At 31.5% G+C, this 26,355-nt stretch overlaps 1 protein-coding gene across 3 annotated transcripts in view; it reads left to right on the plus strand.

Annotated features, from left to right (window-relative positions):
* The window catches only part of USP25 (ubiquitin specific peptidase 25), a 136,781-nt gene extending 110,829 nt beyond the window's left edge, over nt 1-25,952 (plus strand). Inside the window, exons 19-26 of one of the 3 annotated variants that reach the window (XM_077878833.1) lie at nt 38-151; nt 1,621-1,716; nt 11,432-11,610; nt 13,554-13,632; nt 16,773-16,852; nt 20,578-20,701; nt 24,017-24,212; nt 24,523-25,952. In XM_077878833.1, coding sequence (XP_077734959.1) covers nt 38-151; nt 1,621-1,716; nt 11,432-11,610; nt 13,554-13,632; nt 16,773-16,852; nt 20,578-20,701; nt 24,017-24,212; nt 24,523-24,695 — 1,041 coding nt within the window. In that variant the 3' untranslated portion in view covers nt 24,696-25,952. The remainder of the gene's footprint in view (nt 1-37; nt 152-1,620; nt 1,717-11,431; nt 11,611-13,553; nt 13,633-16,772; nt 16,853-20,577; nt 20,702-24,016; nt 24,213-24,522) is intronic. The other 2 variants (XM_077878834.1, XM_077878835.1) reach the window with 2 other exon arrangements.
* The last annotated feature ends 403 nt before the right edge of the window (nt 25,953-26,355 follow it).

Raw genomic sequence — 26,355 nt, forward strand, 5'->3', positions numbered from 1 at the left:
CTTTTCTAATGTTCATACCAATAATCTTTTTCTGCAGAAACCTGAAAATACCACAAGCCAACCACCTTCTAACCAGCAAGTTGTAGAGGTGGCGATTCCTCATGTAGGGAAATTCATGATTGAGTCAAAGGAGGGGGGTTATGATGACGAGGTACCTTTGTTGTAGACCTCTGCACTATTCCTACTTAACTTTGGCTATTTAATACACGTACTTTGGGCATGCTTGCACCTTCACATTTATGTGTATTGCTGCATAACATACAGCTTGGCCACCCATGGTCTGAAATTACCTTACCAACTGCTAACAGAATTTTGAATTTCAAATGAAAATTTAAGTAGAAAGCTTATGGAATTTGTCAAAAGAATAATTTTATGTTCCTGGAGTGAATTCTTTTATGTAGACATATGATCAGTTTATTCTCAGGTTGATAGACTCTTAAATTTTATCTTTTTTATATGTAAAGGAAGGACCAGTAAAGCTGTTTCTGAATAGTAACCCGGAGACTTCCTCCAAAATTACAATCAAGAGATTATATAAGAGCTAATCACCAAAACCAAAAGTGTCACAAAAACATTAATATTATTGTGCCACTGTAAGAAAATATGGGCTATATATAAGGAGAATAAGAAGCTGGTTTATATGAGATAGGAACTGGTCAGGTGGATTTTCTGAAGCAGATGTTAGATGTATTGTGACTCTCAGTGTATAATCAAAAAATGGGTTATAGGTTCAGAACATCAGAGATGATGGATGCAATCTCTTGATTGCTGTAATACAGTAGCTTCATAGTGCTTTGAGCTGTTCCAGTTTACAAATATTTTAAAACGTGAACAGCTAAGAATGATAAGTTATTACAAAAACAGACACATTTAACTATTTAATACTTAATAGCAGTGTGTTGTTCCAGTTAACTATTTTATTATCATGTTGCTGCCTGGAAATTATGGAAACTGGAATGTTTTTAATGAAAATGTTAACTTATTGACCAAGCACCTGAGTTAGCTGTTTTAGGGTAAACCTTCTGGCATTTTAAAATACAGAATTGTGATTAATCATTTAACACTATCTTTAGTGCAAATGCTTATGCTTTTGGCAGATGCATTTTGTTTTGTTTTTGTAATTGATTGGAGTGACAGTTTAACAGTGCATGTACCCGGGAACTTTTAAGTCATATGGATACAGGGCTGCAGCTCATCACTGGTGATGGTGCCCAGCCAACAGGCCAAAGTGGAGCTGAAATTGAGCTCATGCTGAGCTTCTCAAACCTTAAAGAAGAGGCACTTTTTTTTTTTTTTTTTAACAAAAAGAGTATTGCTAGTTCTCAGTGGTTTTCAGCACCACTCTCTAATTTGTCAAGAAGGAAGTGCCTTTTTAGAATTCTTTGGTTCAGATAGGATGCCTTTTTGCAATTTGCACAAAGGCACCATATGGAGCTAGCTGTGGCCCTGTATGGATGATGGCATATTGGATCATATTAGCTGTAAAATATACAATGGATGATTTATAAGTAGTGGAAAACAAAAGACTTTTAACTTGCATGTCAAGAAACTATTTTGGTTTTCGATATATCTTTTTATGTTAACCTTTCAAAAACTCTTACTTATAATTCCTTGTGGCAGATCATGATGACACCGAACATGCAAGGTATTATCATGGCGATAGGTAAATCCAGGAATGTATATGACAGGTGTGGCCCTGAAGCAGGGTTCTTTAAGGTACAATTAATATTCTCATTTAATGTTTTAATGTTTTTAAAATGAACTTCTTAAAATATTTTATTTCCTTGAATTAAATTTGGTTTCCTGTATAATTTCTCTTTTTTTATCTTAGACACAGCCACCTGATGTTCTGAGGGTTTCTTTTATGCAAGAATCTAAGAGTGATTTTTTTTTTTTTTTTTTTGTAACCCAGATAATTCAACCAAAAACAAACATTTTACTGGAGTTACTCTAATAGTGTACCTCTGGGTTGATAGCAGAAATTTGAATTGTGTTTTTATTTGAAGAGAATAAAAGGTATTGATGAGCAAAAGTAGGAACTGAGTAATTGTTTCTGGTATAGTTTATTTTCTTCTCATTGGTAACACTATTAGTCAACATTACAATATATATTTTTTTTAATTTCACTATCATTTGATTCTAAACTGCTTTCTTCACTTGGTTGTTTCAAATATGATTTGTTCATTTATTTTTATGTTTCTTATTCTCTTACATTTTCTCCAAATTAATTTTTAGTATCCTGGTCATTTCGAGAAATGTGAGACCATCAAGCAGTTGCCTTATTCCATAACCAAATCTTTTTTCCCTCTAATGATGTGGAAATGTTGGGGTTCTGGAACAAATGGTTAAGAAAGAATTCATGAGACACCTTTGGTACAGAAAAGAGGTTTTAGAAAGGGGGTTATATTAAAGCATGGGGACTAGACCTGTGGGCAGAAAGAGCTGCACTGGAGCTTTGAGGGGTGGCTGATTATACACTTTCAAGTTGGGAGGGCATTAGGGACAGTGTAGATTCTAAGGAATTTAGAAGCAAGGTTTCCAGGACCTTGAAGGTAGCTGTTAGGAAAAGGTCATTTATTACCATCTAGTAAAACCTTAGTCATGAGACCTTTCAGACATATATCAGTGGGTTATATGGTTGGTGGGGGAATTGCTAACATATAGCTTGGTGGGGGCAGGTAGAGATAAAAGAGGTTTCCAAAGGAATCTTTGTATATAAAAGGAAACTTACAGGATTCTGGACGTCAGTCAGGCTAATGTTAAGATAAGGTTGCCTTTGCCCTTAGCAAAGTATTAACATCAAGGCAGTTGAGTTCCTAGAGGAAGGTCACTCTACCTATTTCAAGGGCTTGTCAGTGGGCTATAAGTTGTAAGGAAATTTAGTGTTTTTTTTTTCTTTTGCCTTTGTTCTCCACATCATTTAGTATCAGATCTTTACAGTGTTTTCCTTAAAATATTATTGGTTTTATATTTTTGAAGGGCGAAACACTGTATGTTTTGTCTTATTTTGATTTACCAAAAACTTCAAGTTGTTTTCACCTCTTGCACTATTAAAAGAGTTACTTTCTAAAAAAACAAAAAGACTTTATTGAGGTATAGTTTACTACAATAAGCTATAGACCTTAAAAATCTAAAATTTTCCCTTAATTCTCTATGCTCTTCCTCCATCCAACTCAATCTTCAAAAAGCTATTTATATTACCATTTCTTTCATTCTATAGTACAAGAAAGGGCTTTGTGCATAGTAGCCTTATATTAATCAGCACTTTTGAGCTTGTTAGAATCAGAGTGACCAGCCATCTTGGTGTGTGTCCAGGACTGAGGAGTTTTCTGGAATACAGGATTTTAAATGCTGAACTGCCGAAGTTTTGGCAAACTGATCCCAGGATGAGTTGATTGCTCTATTTAGTAAGAATGGTTGAAAAACTGCTGTTATTGGAAAAACAAAACAAAACTTTAAAATTCACCTTATTTTCAGGTGGTCTACATTTTCTTTTCTTAAAATACACTGAGTGTATATCTTATACAATTTTCATCTATTTCTCTTGGAAAAGTCTGTCATTTAGAGTAACAGTACCTTTTTGATCAAATTGGATATCTTTATGTTGAATTGGAAATATCACTTTTTAGATTAATGCCTGTATATATTTTAAAGAGCCAGCTAATTATATATACTGCAAACAACAATACACCCCACTCGCACCCCTGCTGCGGTAACAGCTTCCAGTTATTTTATCTAATCGTTTTGGCATGAATTCCATATCTTTCAGTGAACACAGTGCTTGAGTTTTTGTGATTTTTAGTTTACACATTTCCTGTTGAATTCCCTACTGGGGGATATGAACAATAAGCTCTCATTCTCCTGTCTCCGCTCCCCACCAACAGTTCCCACTGTTCCATCTAACACACACACACACACACACACACACACACAAGTGTGTCTAAAATTTTGTCATTTGGATTAAATCAGAATTCTCAGTTTGTAGTATTATTTCTATGTATTCTACTCAGAATTGAGCTGAGTCATAAACATTATTATTTTGACTCCCCCCCCCCCCCTTCAGCTTTCATTTCCCTTGGAGTTGTGTTATTTTTTGATTTGCTTAGTTTTCTATATGATTACTGATGCACTTCTAAACTCTCTGCCAGCTGTTTAAATCTCCTCATATTTTGCTGTCAATTTAATGTTCTTGGAGAAATTTATTTTGGAATAGACTTCCTGGAATAGACTTCTTCTGGAATAGACATCTTCTATAAGTCTATTCCAGAAGAAGTCTATTTGAGAGCTTTGTAACCTGTTTCAATCTACATTGATTTTCTTTTACCTCCAGTGTATAACTAATATCTTGGGATCTTTATTCACCATTACCTGGGGATGCCCTTTGTGTCTTGTCATTTATGTATTTTCTATATTTCCCTTTTTCAGTTTATCATCTGATTTTGAGGCAGCAGCAAATCTGCCATGTTTATATCCCTGTATATTTATTTTCACCTATCTGTAATTGAGATATATGCACACAAACACACATATATAATCTTATGTAAATATTATCAGTTACTTATGATTAATGTGTAGCTTTTAGTATAGGTAAATGATTAGCATTTGGAAAATTCTAGCTGATAATATATAATTTTAGAAAATTTGTCATGTAAATAACTAAAGTAACATGTACACAATGCAGTCATTCACTAATATGTAGATGTCTAAAATAAAACTAGTAAGGCAGTCTCTGCCACTGCCCTATGTAACCACTGTTAACACTGTGTATAACCTTTCTGATTTTTTCCTTTTGTTTATACAAACATGCATATATAGGGAAATTTTTTTTCATTTTTAAATTTTACTCATATTATTTTGTAACTTAACATCACTCAGAAATATATTGTGGGCATTCTAAAAGTGAAGGCACTATATCTACCATGTTATCTTTTCTACCTGCTTTTAGAATTCTAAGGTTTAGATACATATTTTCATTTATTATATATTATCCTCTTTATGGACATATATCCTATGTTACCCAGGCTGTCATTTCTATTTGAGTTAGTTTATGGTATCTTTTTTCATAAAGAAGTTTTAAAACACTGTGCTTTCAAATCTTTCTACTCCTTTCTGGATTCTGGAGTTTCATTGCCATACAAAAGTCTTCTTTGACCCAAAGTATTACAAGTTTTTTTCAGTAGTTTCTTAAAGCATTTTTCTTAGTAAATTTTTATTTTTATGGATTCAATGTACACACTATAGTAACTCAGTAGCATTTTGTTTGGGTTTTCTATATTCTCTATTAATAAATTTTATTGTATTTTTCTTTTTTGTGCTGTCTTCATCAAGATTGATTTTATGCTTATATTAGCTTTAGTAAATGAATTTGAAAGCTTTTTTTGTTTTTCTTATACTCTGGTGTGGTTTACATAGGAATTATCTATTCCATAAGAGTAAAGTTAGAACTTGTAAAACCAGATGAGCCTAGGCCCTTTTTTGGTTGTAGATTTTTTGATAATTTTTTGGTTTCTTCTACAGTGATTGGCCTATTTAAACATGTTCTGTTTTCTTGGCAATTGATTCAAATCAATATCAGGATTCAGTATTAATTCACAAAATATATATGTAGGACAGTAACTAACATATGATGGCTGCTTCTGTCTTACTGTTTCCGTAAATGAGATATAGAATATAGATTCTTAATTTTATTTTGTAATGCTTAGTTTATTATACATAATTACATATAATTATAGTATAGTATGGTAATGTAGCTATATTTGCCTTCTGTTGCATTACCAAAAAAATCTTTATTGAGTCTATTTTATATTAGCTTTTTGGTTATGTGAGATGTTTTTCAACTCTGCCTTTTTCTAAAAATGGACTTCCTTATGTATTTTGGTCAGATCAGTTTTAAAGTGTTAATATATGTTTGTCAGTGGTAAACCATGTGATGAAATGTTGTTTTCTACTGATAAAAAGATAAGTTGGAGAATGAAACTTATATCTGGGTAAGTGGGCTGGCTGAGGTTTCGCTTCTTAATTAGGAAGAATCACAAGGCAGTTACAGACATTGTAGTAAGCCGGCTCTCCCGCATGGGATCTGTTCCCTGTAAACACATAGTATGGGAGTTAGTAGGCAGGCGGAGCTGGAAGAAGTAAAGATGCTTACCTGGGTTCTTTGCCCAATTGACTATATTATGTTTAGTTTCCACTGTTAACAGAAAATCCCCAAATTATAGTGGTTTAAAGAAAGAAGTGTTTGTCATATACAGATGAAAATCTGAACGGCAGTACAAGACTGCTATGATGAGCAAATTTAAAAGCCACAAGGAAGGTGCTCGCAAAGTATTTGTTGCTTGTATGTGTATGTACGGCGGTGGCGGTGGGAGGGTCATTTCATAATTGTGATCATGGGATTTGTATACTTTTTTCACTTATTTTGAAGACATTAAAATATTTTTGTGGGTTTTCTTGTTTGTTTTTGTTGTGGGGGGAGGGGGGTATACCTATTAAAGTATCCTTAGGATTTTTTTTTTTAAGATTTTATTTATTTATTCATGAGAGATACAGAGAGAGAAGCAGGCTCCATGCAGGGAGCTCAATGTGGGACTTGATCCCAGGTCTCCAGGATCACGCCCTGGGCTGCAGGCACCAAACCGCTGAGCCACCCAGGGATCCCTGTCCTTAGGATTTTAATGAAGTACTGACACTTCTGTATTCATGAAACTTTTTTTCTTGGTAGTCATAACAGTTGTTCCCAGTTGACATAACTTTATCACGTTGTTTACTTTTGAAATGCTTATTATTATTACCCCTTTATTTACTCAGAGGACATAAAAGTACATTTATTAAAACATGTAACATGCCAAAACATACAGCTCACGAGTGTGCAGCGTAGTAAGTGACCACAGTGTGAACATGTCCCAGTAAATCCCAGTCAGGTCTGGAACACTGCAGTACTTCAGAAGCTCCTTTTGTTTCTCCTTCCTGTTGCTCAGTACATTCTTCCACTGCCCAAAAGTTGACATTATCTGGACCTCTAACAACCTAAGTGAGTTTTCTTATGCTTTATACACTTGGAATCTTTTACTACAGGTCTTTTTTCTATCTGGCTGCTTTTACTTCTTGTGTTTGGGAACTTTAGCTGTATTTTGAATATAGTTGTAGTTCATTCTCATGTTATTCCATTGTATGAATATCCTGTAATTTTTTCTCATTCTCTTGAAAAGCATATCGTGACTTATTTATTATCTGCTTATATCAGGACACTGTCCTCAATCCAGTGTGTGTCTTATAATTTTACTTTATTACTGGTCTTGTACCTTTCTTAATTTATTCCTAGATGTATTAAAAAAAGTTTATTTTTATGAATTGAGACACCTCTCCTTTTTCTACCAAGTTATTGGTAGGGTAGGTAGTGGGAAAGCTAATTAATTTTATTTATTTATATTGTACCCAATTACCTTCATTTTCTAATAATTTTTAGTTGATTCTTGTCATTATTTCAGCACCCTGATTCCCAATAATTATCTCATTATTGGGATAATTTCCAATATAATTTTTATTTCCTTTCTTTTTATTAGGTTGACCAGACTTTTCAGAATATAAATATTAAAATAATGTTAGTAATATGCTTCTTTGCCTACTTTCTGATTTTAATGAAGGTGTTCCAAGTATTTTATTTTCAAGTATGATGTGTAGTAACTTATAGATTTCTCTTTACAAATTTAAAAACACTTTTTCTCAAATTCGTAGTTGAGAGTTTCTTCTAAACTGATTGTTGTTGGAATTTAGAAATATTCTAATGTATCTGTTTGAGATATGAACAGATTTCTTTGTAATCCTTAATCTTTAGAACGTAAAGATTTTATCACTGACCCTCTCCTCTTTTTAAACATTATAAACACTGTTTCTGTATATTCTTTTAGTATACAATACAGTTTATCAAGAATAGACCAGGGTTGACATCTGTGTTCATAAGTAAATTGGTCTATAATTTCCTATTTTATATTTGTCAGTATTTTGTGTTCATATTATGCTGGCCTTATGTAGTCATTCAGAAGATTTTTCCCTTTTCTCAGGCTTTGAGGTAGTTTAGATCAAGAAATCATTTGGTCCTTGAAGATTTGGTGTAACAGCACAGCTCTAAAATAATGGGCCTGATTCCTTTATTGGGTACAGATCTTGGACAACCTTTTCAGTTCTTCTGTAGCTTTACTGGGTCTCTTAAAGAACTTGGTAGTTTCTCTACCCTTTAAAGCAGTTCTGTTAGTTTATATTTTCCTAGATGATCATCTGTTTAATCAAAAATTTGTAGTTTATTGGCATAAAGTTATGTATACTTAAAACAAATTTTAAAGCTTTTTAAAAATATATTTTTAGTATTGTCGCCTTTCTTATATGTGGTGGAGTTTTCTCCCATACTTTGGTTTTCCATCCAGCTTTTTGGAAAGAAAAGCGTTTGACTGTTAACTGCCACATATTTTATTTCTTCTACCTTACTTTAGTTTATTTTCTCTCATTTCCCCCACTCCCTCCAGTGTCTTAAAATGTACTTTTCCTGTACTGATTAAATTGGAATTTTCCTTTGATTACCAGTCTGGCTATGTCCCATAGGTTTTGGTATCTTATGATCCCAATATTAATATAATTTTGATTCCTTTGGCCCAAGAATAAGACAGTATTATTTTAATTCCTAAGAGGTTAGTTTGCAAGTTGTCTTTATTTTTAATTCCTATTTGAATTGTATTGTGGTCAAATCATATAGCCTATATATTTGGAATTTGAAGTAGATTTTCTTCCATCTTTTGGTACACTGTCAGTTTTTTAAAAAATAGTCTATAAATACTTAATTTATACATATCTATAGTTACATGCACACTCATACATACATACTCTCTGAAGTCAACTAACCTTATTTCAGAGATAAGAGCATTAAGACTTCAAAAGAGAGAGAAATTAGTCTTGTTGAAAGGGTCATCTATAAATAGATGGGGAACAAACAAGAAAGGACATCGTGTATTTAGAGAACTTAAGAAACAAGGACCCGTGTGCATCTGTGGGAAGACAAGCCTTACTTAAGTGGAAGGAATCTTTCTTGAAGAGTCATAGGAAATAAGACTGAATGGGTAACTTTGGCCCTGATAGTAGGACCAGGTTAAAGGTTTAGTGAAAGACCTAATGACCAGTATTACATTTCATTTTATAAATGTTTGGTGGTTTCATTGTAGTATCTTTGGTAGTTAACTTAAATAATTATCTTCACAGGCAGCCAGAGTATGGAAAGGACAAACATAATTCTAGGGTAGGATTCTGAGGAAGTAGTATGTATCAAATTTGACAGCTCAGCAGTGTTAACTTTATTCATAATGATAAATGGTGAAGAACTCTGCTAAATATACTGACATGAACATCTGTTGAAATTTCGAAGGAATAGATATGATTGCAGTGTATTTTAAACATCAGAAAACTTTTTTATAAGGAGGTTCATAAAAATAATTGATAATTATAAAAAAATAATTTATGCTGGCAAAAAGTGATTTTTGCATGTTTGAAAAAATTTTTGTAGAAATTTAAATGTGTCTTTTTACCTCTACTGGTTTAACTATCTATAGATTGTAACTTTGGCATTTACTTGTACAAATTGGGAGAATCTTAAATAGAATAAATATAAGAGATGAACATAATTTTAGAATAAAAGAGGGATAATATTGCAGCTTGCTAATAGAAATCTCTTTGCTCTTAAAAAATACATAGACTCTATTTTGAATATAGGTAAAAATATATGTATAACCATTTAGTGTTTTAATTCCTTATCTCTAAACCTACACTTTCACTTTAAGAGACTCAATACAAATATATTTTGGTCATACTAATTTTGACCAAAAGCATGATACCTGAAATATTTGAATATCAAAAGAACGTGTGATAGTCTATGACAGTCACTGTCTGAAGAGCATAATAAAGAAAAACAGTTGATTGTTTTTGTTTTATATTTATTCTCAAATTCAGTATAGTTTGGCTATTAAATGAACATGTGCCCTTTATTTTCAAATTAGAAAAATGGGAAGATTTTAGAGTTCTAAGCAAAGCTTATGTGTGCTAGTTTCATATGCATTAAAGTGACCTTAATAATCCTACATGTGAAAATATAGTTTTCAAGACTATTTTTAACCACACCAGTTAGGTTTTAAAATGGCATGTATAACCAAAAAAAAAAAAAAAAAGCATAATTTATGTTAGCTATAAAGTAATAATTCTGTTTATAATACTAAGCTATATAGAAAGGACTTATAGCCTTGCCTTTAATTAAGTATAAGAATGTATAACTAGAATATTTCACTTAATGTTTGTCAGTTACATTTTTTTTCCCTTCTGTAAAATATAGCATAGTGTCTGGATGGCCAAAATTGCTTAAGAAAGGCATGGATTTTTTGTAAAATATTTTGCATGTGGCCCCAAAACGTTTTATGGTAAACAGAGCTAGGATTTAGATATAAGTCCAATATAAATGAATATTATAAAAATATTATTTTTAATAATACATGTTTCTTGTATACAGCAGTATTTGATATGTAAACTTACATTTATTTCTGTATGAGCCAATATTTCCAGATGATTTGCTTATGTGTAAAACATGTATCAGTGTTATTTCCTGTTATAAATTTTTGAGATCATCTGTTTATAAAGAAAAAGGAAGCTCAAGCATAAGGTGGTAATAATGATAATATTCATTAATTATTACACTGATAAAACTCAAATATTTTTGAAACAACACGGAATTCATTCTATGGTAACTAAAGTCTGAGGGCTTACTTTTTCATTCTTTATTTTTGGATCCTTCAGCTAAAAGGTAATTACAGTAGTAGTATTATGCCTGTAAGAGTCAGTTATTTTCTTTCAGATATAGGTTTTCCAGAAACATGTATTCCAACCCTAAAATTAGGGATATTCAAGATATACATGAACATTAAGGAGGGCATGTGATGTAATGAGCACTGGGTATTATACAAGATTGATGAATCACTGACCTCTATCTCTGAAACTGAGAATATATTATATGTTAATTAATTGGATTTAAATAAAATTTTTAAATGAAACTGATACTGGAAAACATAGGGTAAGAGTTATTTAGTATCTCAGTCTTATGATGCTTCTGATTAGACGACCAGACTCTAGTAAGTTTTACAGCATTATTCATATAGGAAGGTTAGGTGTATTGTTTAGTAATACTTCTCTACATGAAAACAAAAAACATTTTTATAGTGAAGGGATAAGGAAATACACATATGGTCAGTTTTACAAAGTTCTTTTCAACTATGTAATATGGGACAGTATTTTTGTAATACTTTAAAAGAAAAAAAGTATTTGGACACAAGAATAATTAAACTGTAGTATTGAAGGATTTAATTATTATAATTACCCCAAATTGGCATTTTGTTATATTTTCTAGGCAATTAAGTTGGAGTATTCAAGATTGGTTAAATTGGCCCAAGAAGATACCCCACCAGAAACAGATTATCGTTTACATCATGTAGTGGTTTATTTTATCCAGAACCAAGCACCAAAGAAAATCATTGAGAAAACATTGCTAGAACAATTTGGAGATAGAAATTTGAGTTTTGATGAAAGGTAATTTAAAAATATGAAATATCTAACTCATATACTCAAATTGTCGTTTTAAAATAGCTTTCAATGCAGTTTTTTAATGCTTATTTTATACCTATACAGAGACCTATTTCAATAAATACAGCACAAAGCTTGACTTCACTTAATTTGAACAGTTGCTTTATAATTTCTCTGGAGTTTATAGTTGTGATCTTTAAAAAGTTTGAGCTGAAAATAATTTAGATTGTTTTAGTATATTTGAATTATTGACCAAGGTACTGAGCTAAGCAACATAAAGATATACAGAAGAGTATACTATAATCACTGCCCTTTTGGGATTCAGTATTTTAGAAAAATAAAGAATTCCTCAATCTCTGTGCTATGTATATTTGAGTCAGTTCGTACTTTATTGTAGGGGGCTGTCCTATAACTTGTAGGAGACTTGGCAGTGTTCCTGACCTCGCCCTGCTAAATACTGGTTGTACCTCCTTCCAGTGGTGACACCCCAAAGTGTCTCTAGATATTGCCAAATAATCTCCTGAGGAGCAAAATTACTCTGTTTGAGAATCACTGGAGAAAAGTATTTAATTGTATATACAAATAAAATAGGTTAATGCCTTCTGACGTCAAGAGAAGCCTTAAAATGGTTAAATTATATATTGTATTTTTATAGTAAAGTAAGCTAAAGAAGAGAAAGTGTTATTAAATCATAAGAAAGAGAAAACACACAATACTGTAAAAAATCTGTGTGTGAATGGACCTGTAAAACCCATGTTATGTCAGTATCTACTGTATTTTGGTTTACCCAAAAATGTTTTCTCCTAGAAATCTGTATAAAATTCCTAGAATTTTTTCCTATGATTAGAAAATTAAAATATAATCTAGTTAGAATGAATACTATTTAAAAAATGTAAACCTTGGATAAAGATCCAAGTATTGGACATTGTTTTAGAATACAGAAACACTTATGTTATCTTTTAATTCTGAAATAATTGATTATCTTTTCATGAATATCTCAAAAATACTGAAAATATGTATAGCAGAGAATATGAGAAAAACAAAGCATTCAGGTTTTAATTCCTGTTTTACCATGTGTCTGCTGTAATATTTAGGATTAAGTAAAATAATACAAGTAAATGATTTGAACAATATATGATAGACAATAAAGTGCTCAGTGAATGTTGGTTATTCCAATTTTATTAATATTAGCATGAGCATCACTTATTTTACATATAACCACTGCGAAGAGCTCAGAAATATGACTGATTATGACCCTTATTATTTGGTTTGTTGGGACACCATGTTGCAGTGAATATATATACTATAGCACTTGGGGAAAATATTAATGGGATAATCACACTGACTTCTCATTCCTTTATAATTTTTGTTCTGAGGACTACAAATTGGTCAGTTTGTTTTGATAGCCTAGTTTCTCTTACACTAGAAAGACAGAATAAGATCCCTGTGCTAACTAAATATATTCTGTGGAGATTTCTTTGTAACAATGATTATATACATTAGAATGTCTCTGTTACCTGAGACTGAGACGATAGGCACATTTTGGATTCCTTTTTTTGCTATTTATGAACAATGCCATTTGAAAGGGGAAAATGAGATTTAATGTCTCTTAAGCTTACTTAATAGATACATTATAAAAAAACACATTTCATTTGTTTACTTCTGCAGTATGTATTGATAGAGTGTAATTTAAAAGCCATATGTAAATATAGCATGGTAAACTTGAGTTAAAATTATTGATGCTGTCTTTTTTATGTACTTTACCATCCAACATTGATCCAAAAAACATTTTCAATTAAAATTATTTGGTCGTTGCTCCCTCAAAAAACCATTGCTCAGTGACAGTGGATTTTATTTTCATGTGTTGGGTAGTTTAGTTTTGTGTCACATATTTTTCAGTTTTTATGAATTCTACTTTTGATTTAGAAATGCATTTTTTTTATTTGAAGGTGTCACAATATAATGAAAGTTGCTCAAGCCAAACTTGAAATGATAAAACCTGAAGAAGTAAACTTGGAGGAATATGAGGTAAAGTGCCTTTTGAGAGGTTGAGCTGTAAATTGAGGAATTCTATTGTTCACTGATCTACCTATTATTTCAACATAGTTGAGCACATGAGCGAATAAGCATAGAAGAGGGTAAAGTAACCTGTCCAGAGTTTTCACAGCTAGCAGATTATAGCTTGGTTAACACAACCTGGATCGATCGATCTATCTATCTATCTATCTATCTATCTATCTATCTATCTTCCTCCCTCCCTCCCTCCCTCCCTCCCTCCCTTCCTTCCTTCCTTCCTTCCTTCCTTCCTTCCTTCCTTCCTTCTTAAATGTTATTATGGTCACTGAACCCATGCTGTATTTTCTTTGTTTGCCTAATCAGATATTTTAGGGAAGAAGTTAAAAACTTGACTTTAATTACTGTATGCCATATACATTTGTCATTATTGGACAGTGTTGTACATGTGAGAGAGAGCATGCATGCACACTCATATCATGCTTATGGTAATTTTTGTACACAAAATTCTTTCGTGTTAACTTTGGCCTTAAAATTAATGCTTTTTAAAAAATTTATCAGTTTAAACACCTAGTATTTCTTCAACTTTTTAATTTAGCTATATATTGTCTTTTTAAGTTTATAAATCTAGTAAATTTTAAGCTGATTTCATAGTGTCTTTTATTAATGTTTGGTCCCAAACTTAATTACTTTAGATTCCTTTAAACAATTATTGTAATTCATCACATTATCATATAAGAAAATGCACATTTTTTAAAAGATTTTATTTATTTATTTATTCATGAGAGAGGCAGAGATATAGGCAGAGGGAAAGGCAGGCTCCCCCAGGGAGCCTGATGCAGGACTCCATCCCAAGACCCTGGGATCATGACCTGAGCCAAAGGCAGACACTCAACCACTGAGTCACCCAGGTGCCCTAAGAATACTCATTTTAGATGGAAACCCTTAACCTGGAATACAATGTACAGTTACTTTAAGCTGCTAAAGAGTCTCTCAAAGAACAACAAAACTATCAAATATATAGAACTATGGACATTGAAAGCTTTCCTTTTGTCATCAACAAAAAGACAGGGATGTCTGCAACCACCACTTCTATTCAAAATTGTACAGGAAGTTCAAGTGGGCAGCAGCAAAGCAACAAAAATAAAATGTAAAAGATTGGAAAAGAAGAATCAAGGTTATCATTATTTGGGGACTTTATACCTAGAAATTACAAACAAAATTTACAGATAAATAATTGGAACTAGTAAGAGAGCTTTGCAACATGTAGAACTAATGTCAAGCACCAGTTTTTTTAGTCCTTTATCCCAGCAGCAGATAATGAAAAAGTGAAATTTTAAAAAAAGACACTATTTATAATCGCATCAAAGAGTGGGCAGTAACTAGAAAACAATTTAGCAAAAAAATGTACATGACTTAAGGAGACCTTAAAGAAAAACCTAAATAAATGGATATACATAGATATTTGGAAAACTTGGTATTTTAATGATGCCATTTTTTCCCCCAGAGTAGTTTACTGATTCTGTGCATTCCCTATCAAACTTCTAGCAAGTTGTTTGATGAAGGTTGATAAGCTGATTTCAGAAAGTTTATGAGGAATACCTGGTTGGCTCAGTCAGCAGAGAGTATAACTCTTGAACTCAAGGTCATGAGTTTGAGCCACATGTAGGGTGTAGATATTACTTAAGTAAAACCTAGAAAAATTTATGAAATGCGAACATCTCACTCTAGCTAGATGTTCTTGAAGAACAAGGTAGGAAGGCTTATTCTATTAGAAATCAAGAGATACCATTCTTAACCACTATGTTTTATAATAATAAAAGCATAAGGGTAGGTAATTTACAACAATAAAGCAGAATAAAAAATCTAAGAACATATGTGTAAATAAATGTACATATGATATATGCCAGAGATGACAAGTGAGTTGCTCACTCTGCTTTGTCTCCAAGATTCAAGTTACGTGGGACTTGATGTTTTAATTATGATTTGATTCTGCAGTCTCTCCCCGTGGTTGCTTCATCAGATTGAACACAGCATATTTTTGTTTTGAACACTTCTCATATTCTAACTGCAGAGCCATTAAATCTTACACATATTTACATGATATGTTTCTGGATTCTGTGTATCCTGCATATCTTTATCTCGCTCTGAGTCACGAGTCAGCAAACGTTGGCCCACAGACCAAGTCCAGCCCACTGCCAGTTTTTATAAATACAGTTTTATTGGAACTATTTGTTTACATATTGTGTAGGACTGTTTTCACACTACAGTTGCAGAGTTGAATAGTGACAACAGAGACTGCATGGCTTGCAAAGCCTAACACTTACTGTCTAGGTCTTTACAGAAAAAGTTCACTTACGACCTCTCAGGCAATTCTAATGACAAGAGTGGCAATTTGAATACTTTCCCACAAGAGCTAACTTTAATTATTTATTAAATCCTATATGAATTTAGTTACAGTTTTTCTTGAAGCAGTTTCTTTTTTTTATAATTTAACAAAAAATCCGGATAATGTTTTCTAGGTAGAGGGTGTCAGTTCTGAATTCTTGAGTCCTATTACATGCCCAATAATTGGATTTTTTGGAGGGAGGTGTGGTTGGAATATGACATGCTTTTTATTCTTTTCACCATACCTCATATGAAGAAACTATTCAGCTACCATATATAAAATAAAATTTAACATAAATTTGGCAAAGTTAAAAGGTTAAATAAATTTATGATAATTTTCTTTTAGTTTCTTAAAATTCTTCATCAAATAAGTCTTCAGTATTGATTCTGTTACAGTAGTAACTTCATTTACCTCTTACATCCAATCTGATGTACATCTATAATAATGTTTTAATAATATACCTTTATACAGAACGGTTTTTGAGAAACACAAAACATGGTAGATTATTTTGCCTTTATATTTGTTATCTTACAGTGAATCATTTAATTTCTTAATAATGTCTAATTTGTACATTTATTCTTAGACTAATAAAGTCTTGTGTATTAAAATTGAAAGTCTTGATTTAGGTCTAGTGCATCTTAATTTTGAATTCTTTGCTTCTATTAATCTGAATAGTTGTCAGAACAATGCATTACTTTATAAACAGTTTTCATTATGGTTTTAATATCCTCCTCTGCATTCTTTTAATATTTTCTTTTACCTACAGGAGTGGCATCAGGATTATAGGAAATTCAGGGAAACAACAATGTATCTCATAATTGGGCTTGAAAATTTTCAAAGAGAAAGGTAAGGCAGAGTGGCCAAATAGGAAAGGAAGAGCTTAATTTCTGTACATAATTCTATTTGGTTATGACCTCATCTATAGAAAATATTTTCTTCACAATATGTATTTTTAATAAACTTTTAATTTTATAAGTTTTAGATTTACAGAAAAATTGTGTAGTTAGTAAAGATAGTTCCTATACACTCCAAATATTTTCAGTTTTCAATTAAATCTGTAAGGTTGGCGTTAATCTTTGTTTTTATTGACTCTCAAATACTACAGTTGAAGTTTCGGATGGAATAGGATTAGGTTGAAGCCTACAAGTTTGCTGGTAGCCCAACACAGAGAATTCTTTGTATTCCTTAACATTTGCATTCAGTCTCCAGCCTTTTTCATGTTCTTTCTGAGTCTAATCTTGACTTCAGAGCAAAGATAGTCTTTTCAATCTGTCTCTTTGTCCGAACTTCCAGGTACTATAAACAGTATAGCTGTAGAAAATAGATCACTTGTCTTCTAAGCTTTGTGACTACAAACACATTTTAGATCATTTTTCACTTAAATTACATATTATTTTAAAGGAATCTCTACTTATTAAATTCTAATATTTATTTTTAAGTGTCAAAAAAGGATGGATACTGATTATTTACTTACACATTATAAACTAGTGAGTTTGTGTTTACATGTTATTCACGTATTTCTTAACTCATAATCTTTACCATGAATGTACTTGACTAGTGATTTTTTTTTAGAAAGTGCTGTATTTTTAATAGACTGTAATAGTGTATTCAAGTAAAAGCATTATTGAATCCCCTCTTTTCTTTCTTTCCTTCCTTTCCTTGTTTTGTATGAACTATAGGAAACCTCCACTGAGATGTTGATGCAATTTTGTTTTTAAATGACAACACGGGGTATTACAGAGCTTGCTGGCCATCCTGGTTGCTACCAACTACATGTGACAATTTAAATTTAATTAAAAATTTTTAAACTAAAAATTCAGTTTCTTAGTCACACTAGCCACATTTTGAATGTTTAGTAGCCACCTGTGGCTAGTGGTTCCCCATATTGGCCAGCACAGATAGAATACTTCCATTGCTGCAGAAAGTTCTGTTGGACTGCATTCCTCTATTTGTGGGACCAAAATTTTAAAAGTTAACACAAAATTAAAAAATAATGTTAATACTTGGATGCAAATTATTAAAGTCCTAATGCTTGTGTAATTTATTTATTTATTTTTATTTTAACTTTGTTAACAGAGTGCAATATTGATTTTTGGAGTAGAATTCATACAACATCCAATGCTCATCAAAAATATATCACAAATAGTGTGTACTTTATAAGGTAATTCACTTTGGTCACTGAAATAGAAAAGTATTTTGATTAGTAGCTCCATTTTATGAGTTACTTTATTTTGGTCAGAGTTTTATTTCTTTAATAGGAGTATTTAAATTCACTTTAGGATATCTAGGATTAATATTTCTGAGAAGGATAGTAATGTGACCTTATAATTGAACAGAGTATCTAAGATCAATAAGGCATTTTAATTTTATAGATAAAGAAACTATTTTTTCTTACACACGTCTCCAGAGAGATACAGTAATATTTTCAGGGTCACACAATTAACTAGGGAGAGAAAAATTGAAATAGAGATCTGTATTCTTATAAAATTTAATAAAATCGGGTAAGTACAAGAAGTATTTATTTTTCTCAAAAAGAATTAAAAAGATGAAACTGTCACTTTCTTGCTCTCTGCATTCACTTCTATATTAGCTTTTCTTAATTAACATTTGTTAAAGAATTTGAGATATAACTTGGAAGTATTTAAATTTCATAATTTGCTTATTCTCAAATATATACTTATTCAGGAAGTGAAGATTCTGTAGCAAATGTTATTGAATCAGAAAGGTCAACTAGAAAACTAGTAATAATGACAAATATTTATGGCCTATTGTAAAAAGAAATGTTCATTTTACACTTTAAATATAGCAATTACCACAGCTAGCAGGTTAGAAAATATTGCCAAAGATTCTGTCCAACTTTTTTTTTTTTAAGTAAAAACATAGCACTTTAAAGCCTTGAATGGAATACTGATTGATAGTCCATTGTCAAGTCTGTGAGTAGTGAAGTGAAATTATGTTTTTAGGAACCATAATTTTATAATACTGTAAATGAGGATAAAGAGAATCTACAAGAGCTGCATGGTCTTGTTTTATCTTAAAATAAGAATGTGGTACCTGAACAGCTGAGTCTTACTCTGATTTGTTTGAAGATATGTTTGTAGGCTCTTTAGAGGTTGTTGATAAACTATGGAAATTGTGTACTTCAGTAGAATATTGGAACAAGGTCATGGTTTCAGAGCTATTCTTAGAGAGGTAACTCAGGTCTTGAAGGCCAGATATGAATGTCATCCAAGGAGACTTTTGAGTAGGAAACTTAATAGCTATAAAAAAAAAAAAAAAGGTAGATGTGCCAGCAGACTACCTTAATTTAGTGGTGTAAAACAACATTTGATACTATTATCACTCCCTTCTTTTTTTTCTTTCATAAATAAAACAAAGTCTTTAGCTGAGCTTATTTTTGTATTATTTCAAGATAAAATTCCATATTCATAGGTTTTCTCAAAAACAAATTCCTTTTCAAAAGTATGAAGTAGCTTATTTTTTATGAAATAGTTTCAGGTGTGTAATTTGAGTTGTCATTAATTTCAATTCTACATTTAACATTTGAAGTATAGAATTGATTTATATTTGAGCCCATGAAATTAAATAATAAGCAGTAAAACTTAGTGTAACCTAGAGTTTTAAAAGTGTTTCTTTATAATATTTCACCTTTTAGGATGTTACATTTTCTGAGTTAATCCATAAGAGAAGGTATGTTATGATTAGAAAAACTGACACAAAGGTGATATACTATCATTCATAATTTAGTTCTCCAAATATATACCTGTATCTACTTCTTTAAGCATATGAAGAGAGGATAATTATTTTAGAGGCAAATAGAATGCTCAAACATTTCCACCCTCATCCCTTTTTAAAACATAGTTTGAAATTCATAACCTAGACTTACATTAATATATATTAATATTATATCAAATATGAGAGACCTAATTGCCAGCTTTTATGTAGGTATGCTCTTTTTTTTGTTGTAACTCACTAGGGTTTTCAGATTTAGCAGGATTCTTTTCCCCTTCTACTTTCCCTGGACTCCTTTAGATATTCTCCCCTCTACCGATTACATTTTTCTCTGTGATGAGAACTGTACCTACACATGGAAAAAACCTGCATGGTCACTGAATGAAACAGATGATATTTGTTATAAAGAAACAGAGTAACTTGATCCTTCCTTCAAACAAAAATGACATTATGTTGTTAAAAAAGTAGATTCTCGGTTTCATATCAGTCTTAATTTTGACTCTAAATGGAAGACTTGAGGGAAATGATTACCAAAGAAGACTAGAACTATCTAAATTCAGTAATTATGGACTTTTTACTCCCAGTCTTTTCTTAATTCCTAGCTCTGTTTTTTGTTTTTGTTGTTTACTTTATGATATAACTACATACTGGTTTCATATGTGGCTGTTGCTAAAAAGATATTCTCAGACTTATAGGGCATTGGATAATATTTTTATTGTAATGTTCTGAATAATCAACACTTAAATGTGTACTTAAAATATTTTATAATTGTAGCTGACTTTTCTTATTTTTCCACAAAGATGAAATACTAATGCTATGTGTTCCTTTTAATTTTTAAGTTATATAGATTCCCTGCTGTTCCTTATCTGTGCCTATCAGAACAACAAAGAACTCTTGTCCAAAGGCCCAAACAGAGGACATGATGAAGAATTGATATCACATTATAGAAGAGAATGTTTACTAGTAAGTTGAATATACATAGATCCTGTTTACTTTATCATTTTGTCTTACATTGAACACATTTTCAGACTCATGTGTGATTGACAATAATTCTGATGGGGAAAGCATCATGATGATGTTTATAATCTGGGTTTAATCCCTTACAATGTGAGAATGCACTCAATGCACTCAATGTACTCTTATCCCTTCTTTATTAATTCTAAATATTGCAGGTGATAAACTAGAAATGTGCTTAAATTGAGATAAAAATACTTACATTTCTATATTTAGATTTCTTCATCATTCTGCCATTCCCTTTTATGGTGAGAGAAGAGGCGCTGCACAGGGCCTGAGGAATTATTATGATTATTCCAGAAAAAATAATAGATTTTTTTGAGTTTTTATAAATAGTATATTTGGTGTACATATTGTGAAAAGATTCATTGTAATACAGTATCCTTTTTTCTCACCTAGTCTTTGGTAGGTTTTTTCCCCTCAAATATTTTTACTATCCATGTGCAGAAATATTACTATTGTTATATAAACTTTAAAAAATCTTTTTAGTAGTTTTTTTTGCATCACATTACTTTCTAGATGTCTGGAGTACTTTCTCTCATTAGCTAATATGTATTAAATGACAAAGTCCATCTTTATATATTTTTCCAATTGAATTTCATCTTTAACTACTAACATTGCTCTTGAATACAAAATTATTCAAGAATGTATGATTTTTGAGCTTATATAAGTTACATGGTTCAAATATAAACAACTAACTAGGTATGCTGGTAAAATGTTTTCTTTCAGTAGAACTACATAGTATAAACTAATTGTAGTCTTTAGTATGTCTTTAAAATTTTCAAATGAGAATATTAGAAGTTTGTGATCTTACTATTTTTCTCTCAGCTGCTTTTATTGCATTTGAGTGTATTTTAAAACTTGAATTGTTAGTGGTTTGTATCCATGGAGGATAGTTCTTAAATTTGGCCAGTTTCAAAAAGTTTTTAGTCAACACCTGAGAAGGAAGACTGGAATATATTTTAGCTTAAAAAAATACAAGATATTATATATTTATATATGGAATGAATTAAAGCAATTTTTAATGTAAAAATATTAAAGCCTTGGGATATGGAAATATTTTGGTAAAGCTATTTTAAGCATAAATACAGCCAAAACTTGGTTACTTCAAAACATTTAAAAAAATGATAGAATGTTTCTCATTAGTTTATAATAGTAAACCAGCCATATCTAGTTTGGTGTTTTACACAGGGATTTAAATGACACCTCGTGAGGATTATGTCAGGGTTCCTTTTGGGTTTTTTTGTATTGAATATTTACTGAGTGTCAGATTTGAGGGATACAAAGACAAGACCTGTTTATATCCTGCCCTCTGAGAACTCCGTCTGTACAGAAATGACTTTTATATTCCAGAATAAATGTCAATATGAGAAACACGCAAAATCATATGCCTGCAAGTTGTCAAGGAAAACTGTAAGAGATACGAACAACACTGATCTGGATCTTGATGGATAAATAGGAATTTTATGCCTTGTAGAGAAGACAGGAGAACAGTCTAGCCCAGAGGGACAGTATATGAAAAGGCATGGGAAGTATACAACAGAAAATGAAGATAGATCCATTGTGGCTAGGTTATGAGGAACAGGGTTAGGTGGAAATGATGAAGCTAACGGTACTTGTTGATGTCAGCCTATGTAGAAGCTTATGCAGCATTCTAATGAGTTTGGACCTTTTTAAGTTTAAGTAGATTTGACATGTTCAGGTTTGTTTTAGAAAATAATTCTGGCTATAGCATATTAGAGGATGAACTAGAAAGAAGTAGAGATTGAAGTCCCTCGAAGGAGGAAGAAAGGTGAGAGCCTCAACCAAAGCAGAAGTACAGTGGGTACAAAGAAGAGGGCATAGAAGATGATGAAAGAAGTGCCATCAAGGGACTTGGTAACTACTAGATGAGTGGAAAGAAGGAAAAAGAATCATCAAAACTGCCTGACTTTGTAGTTTTGTGTTTGGCTTCTGGGACTCTAAAGAAGATGAATAAATTTGGCTTTGGGTGTTTGATATTTAAGTTGTTTCCAGACAAGTTAACATTAAATTTCAGAATGATAGTTAACTATTATGTCTTTGAATGTATATTGTAAAAATTATACTAGGTGCTTAATGGCTTATTTCATTTAATTCTCTTAACCACTGTATATGGAAGGTGATAATATTCCATTTTCCATATGAAGAAACTGAAGCTAAGAAATTATGTATTTGCTCAAGATTAGATAACTAACTGCTTAGTGACTGAGTTAGATTTTGATCATAAGCCTCTCTACAAAGTCAAGAGATGAATCCTTCAAGAATGACATAAACATAAAAATATAATTTTTTTATTTGAAATTCAGCTTAAAACTATGAATATTTCAAAAGCATATCTATCATGCTCTAAACATAAAATTTCAGACCTAAACCCTTCAATATTAAGCTCTTGTTATACCTGTAATTTCTTATCTGTTTCCTATGTCTGTATTTCTTATCTCATGAATTTCTGTCTTCTGCTATCAGCATACTTGGCCTGTACTCTAGTCTACCATGTGTTTTTGTAAATAAAGTTTTATTGAAACATAGTCCAGTCATTTGCATATTATATATGGCTGCATTAGTGCAGCAATGACAGAGTAGTTACAGCAGAAACCATATGGCCCTCAAAGCCTTAAGTATATCTTACCTTGTCCTTTACAGAAGTTTTCTAATCTCGATGGCAAATTGTAAGCTCCGTGAGGGTTTCCTGTACTAATCACTTGGGTTCCTCTGAAACTAGAACAGCCTCTGGCATATAGTATGTATTCAGTAAGAATTTTTTGAAGGAATAATGAATTGATTGATTTTATATTTTATATTCAAGAAATACAACAATATTTATTCACTTGGCATTTACAAAGATGATAAAATGTTCTTCAAAGTTAATATGGAATCTGAATTTTTTTTTTTAATTTTTAAAATTACTTTGATGTCTTACCAAATTTTAGAATAGGGGAAATTTACCTCTGGAGAATAAAAATGGCCCTTGTAGTGATGATTACAGTAATAATATAAGCTGAATATGAACTTTAAAAATATAACTATTTTCACCACTTCTTTTTGCTTTTGTTTTTGTTATTATTATATGTACAGCTTTTTCTAAGAGACTTCATGCTCGAATAGATTGAGATTGTTTTTCCTGATTGCTATTTGTTCTAAAATTGTTTGTAAACATACTTATTATGTCATCTTCAATATTAACACAAGTGTTTTTATTTAATTAAAAAAACCCAAACTCTTTCTTTTCCTCATTGCATTAAGAAATTAAATGAGCAAGCGGCAGAATTGTTTGAATCTGGAGAGGATCGAGAAGTAAACAATGGTCTGATTATCATGAACGAGTTTATTGTCCCATTTTTGCCCTTGTTATTGGTGGATGAAATGGAAGAGAAAGATATTCTTGCTGTGGAAGACATGAGAAATCGATGGTGTTCCTATCTTGGACAAGAAATGGAATGTAAGTTTAACCTGTGCTAGTGGGCACCTCAGTTGTTGGGATTAAGTGTAGTTAGAATTAGATTATTATTTATTCTTATCATTTTTTATATTCTGTAATATTTTACATTCACATCATTACTTTTTTTTTCCTATTTACAAACCAAGTTGTGCACATTGCCTTGCCATTTATATTCTACCTCTCTCCACCAAATGGTGATTATTTTGCATATTTTGAAATGAAACATCAATCGACCACTCTAATAAATCATGTTAAAGATAATTTCTTTCCCTCTCTATCTTTAGCTACATCTAATTGTTTGTATTTACAGCAAACCTCCAAGAGAAGCTGACAGATTTTCTGCCAAAACTGCTCGATTGTTCTACTGAGATTAAAGGTTTTCACGAACCACCGAAGTTACCTTCATATTCCACACATGAACTGTGTGAGCGGTTTGCCCGAATCATGTTGTCCCTCAGTCGAACTCCTGCTGATGGAAGATAAACTGCACACACTTTCCCTAAACACACTGTATAAACTTTTTTTAGTTCTTAACCCTTGCCTTCCTGTCACAGGGTTTGCTTGTTGCTGCTATAGTTTTTAACTTTTTTTTTATTTTAATAACTGCAAAACACAAAATGACTATACAGACTCTAGCCGGACTACAAACAATAAAGCTGAGAATCGCATGGCGCTCAGACTTTGTTTTAACCAGGACTGATGTATAATTACAAATCTGATTGATTTCATTATGGCAAAACCATGCTTTTGCCACCTTTCTGTTACAGTATTACTTTGCTTTTTTCTTTTATCTACAGCTTTCCATTCAGTCTGGATCCTTCCATGACTGCAGCCATTTAAGTGTTCAGCACTGTGTACGATACATAATACTTGGTAGCTTGTAAATGAAATTAAAGAATAAAGTTTTATTTATGGCTACCTATGTGTTTGTTAGCAGGTATATTGTATATTAGTGTATTATTTTAGTTATATATAAATGAATTTTGTCTGGGGATTGTGTAAGATTGGATGGACAGATGACTAGATTATTACAAACTTTTAATTTTTCTCTGTTAGCATATTGGAAATTTACTAAATATTTGACACTTAAATGTATCTATATTTTTGACTAAGTTGTTAAACTTAGTGGCACCTAAACCTGTTTTGAATTCAAATCAGGTTTTCACTGAAGTAAGCGGCTGATATTTAAGTCAACCACACTGAAACTTTTAACTTTTTCTTAGATTAACCTTTTATTTTTTTATGTATTTACAAATAATATAGCAAGGTGATTATTTCAAGAGATACCAGAAAAAAGTACTTGAATAAGGGCTATTTAATAGTGAAACTTATAAGAAATCTGTATATGTATATACACACACAGACACACACACACATACACACATATACACATTCTTCATAATGGAGGACAATGTTTTACATTATATAATCATTCTATTTTTGTAAATTGTATACCACTTTAATTGAAAATGTTCTCTACTAATCAACGCTGTGAAATGAAGTTGATATTGTTAAACTAGAAGTTATGAGTACCTTACCTGCTTTTATTTTCCTCCTTTTCAAAAAGAAAAAGCTGTAGAATGTTTTGTAGATGGAACTGCTGTTTAAGATTAATGAAGTAATATTGTGAATGAAAATCAATGCTTTAAAGGTAATCATGTTACCAATAACCTATTTTTGACTTTATAAAAATTTCTTTATAAATGATACTTTGTTAGCATAGTAAAATATATCATTATACTATGTGTATGTTTGTTATAGCGCCGCCAAAACTTGAACTCTTTATAAGTGCCTCTCATAAAAGATCTTGGACAGAGGAGGAAGAAGAAAATATTAAGCAATTATGTAACGTTCCTTAAGGTATGAATGCACTAGAGGTATTAATGACAAGGAATTGGTACTATTTTTATCTTAAGGCTAGATTTTGCACATTGTAGCTACCAAAATGTGTTTTGGTTTAGATTTTAAATTCTCTACTAAGCAGAATTAGTATCCTACATTGGTTTTCAGATCCTGTCCAAAGTTTTAAAACTCCATATGTATCAGCAAAGTATTTGTAAAGTATCTTCAGTATTCTGTGATATTCTACAATAATGGTAAAATTGTCTGTGTTTCTGTGTATAATTGACCCACTGAGACACAA

Source organism: Canis aureus, chromosome 30, assembly GCF_053574225.1.
Source record: "Canis aureus isolate CA01 chromosome 30, VMU_Caureus_v.1.0, whole genome shotgun sequence".
NCBI lineage: Eukaryota > Metazoa > Chordata > Mammalia > Carnivora > Canidae > Canis > Canis aureus.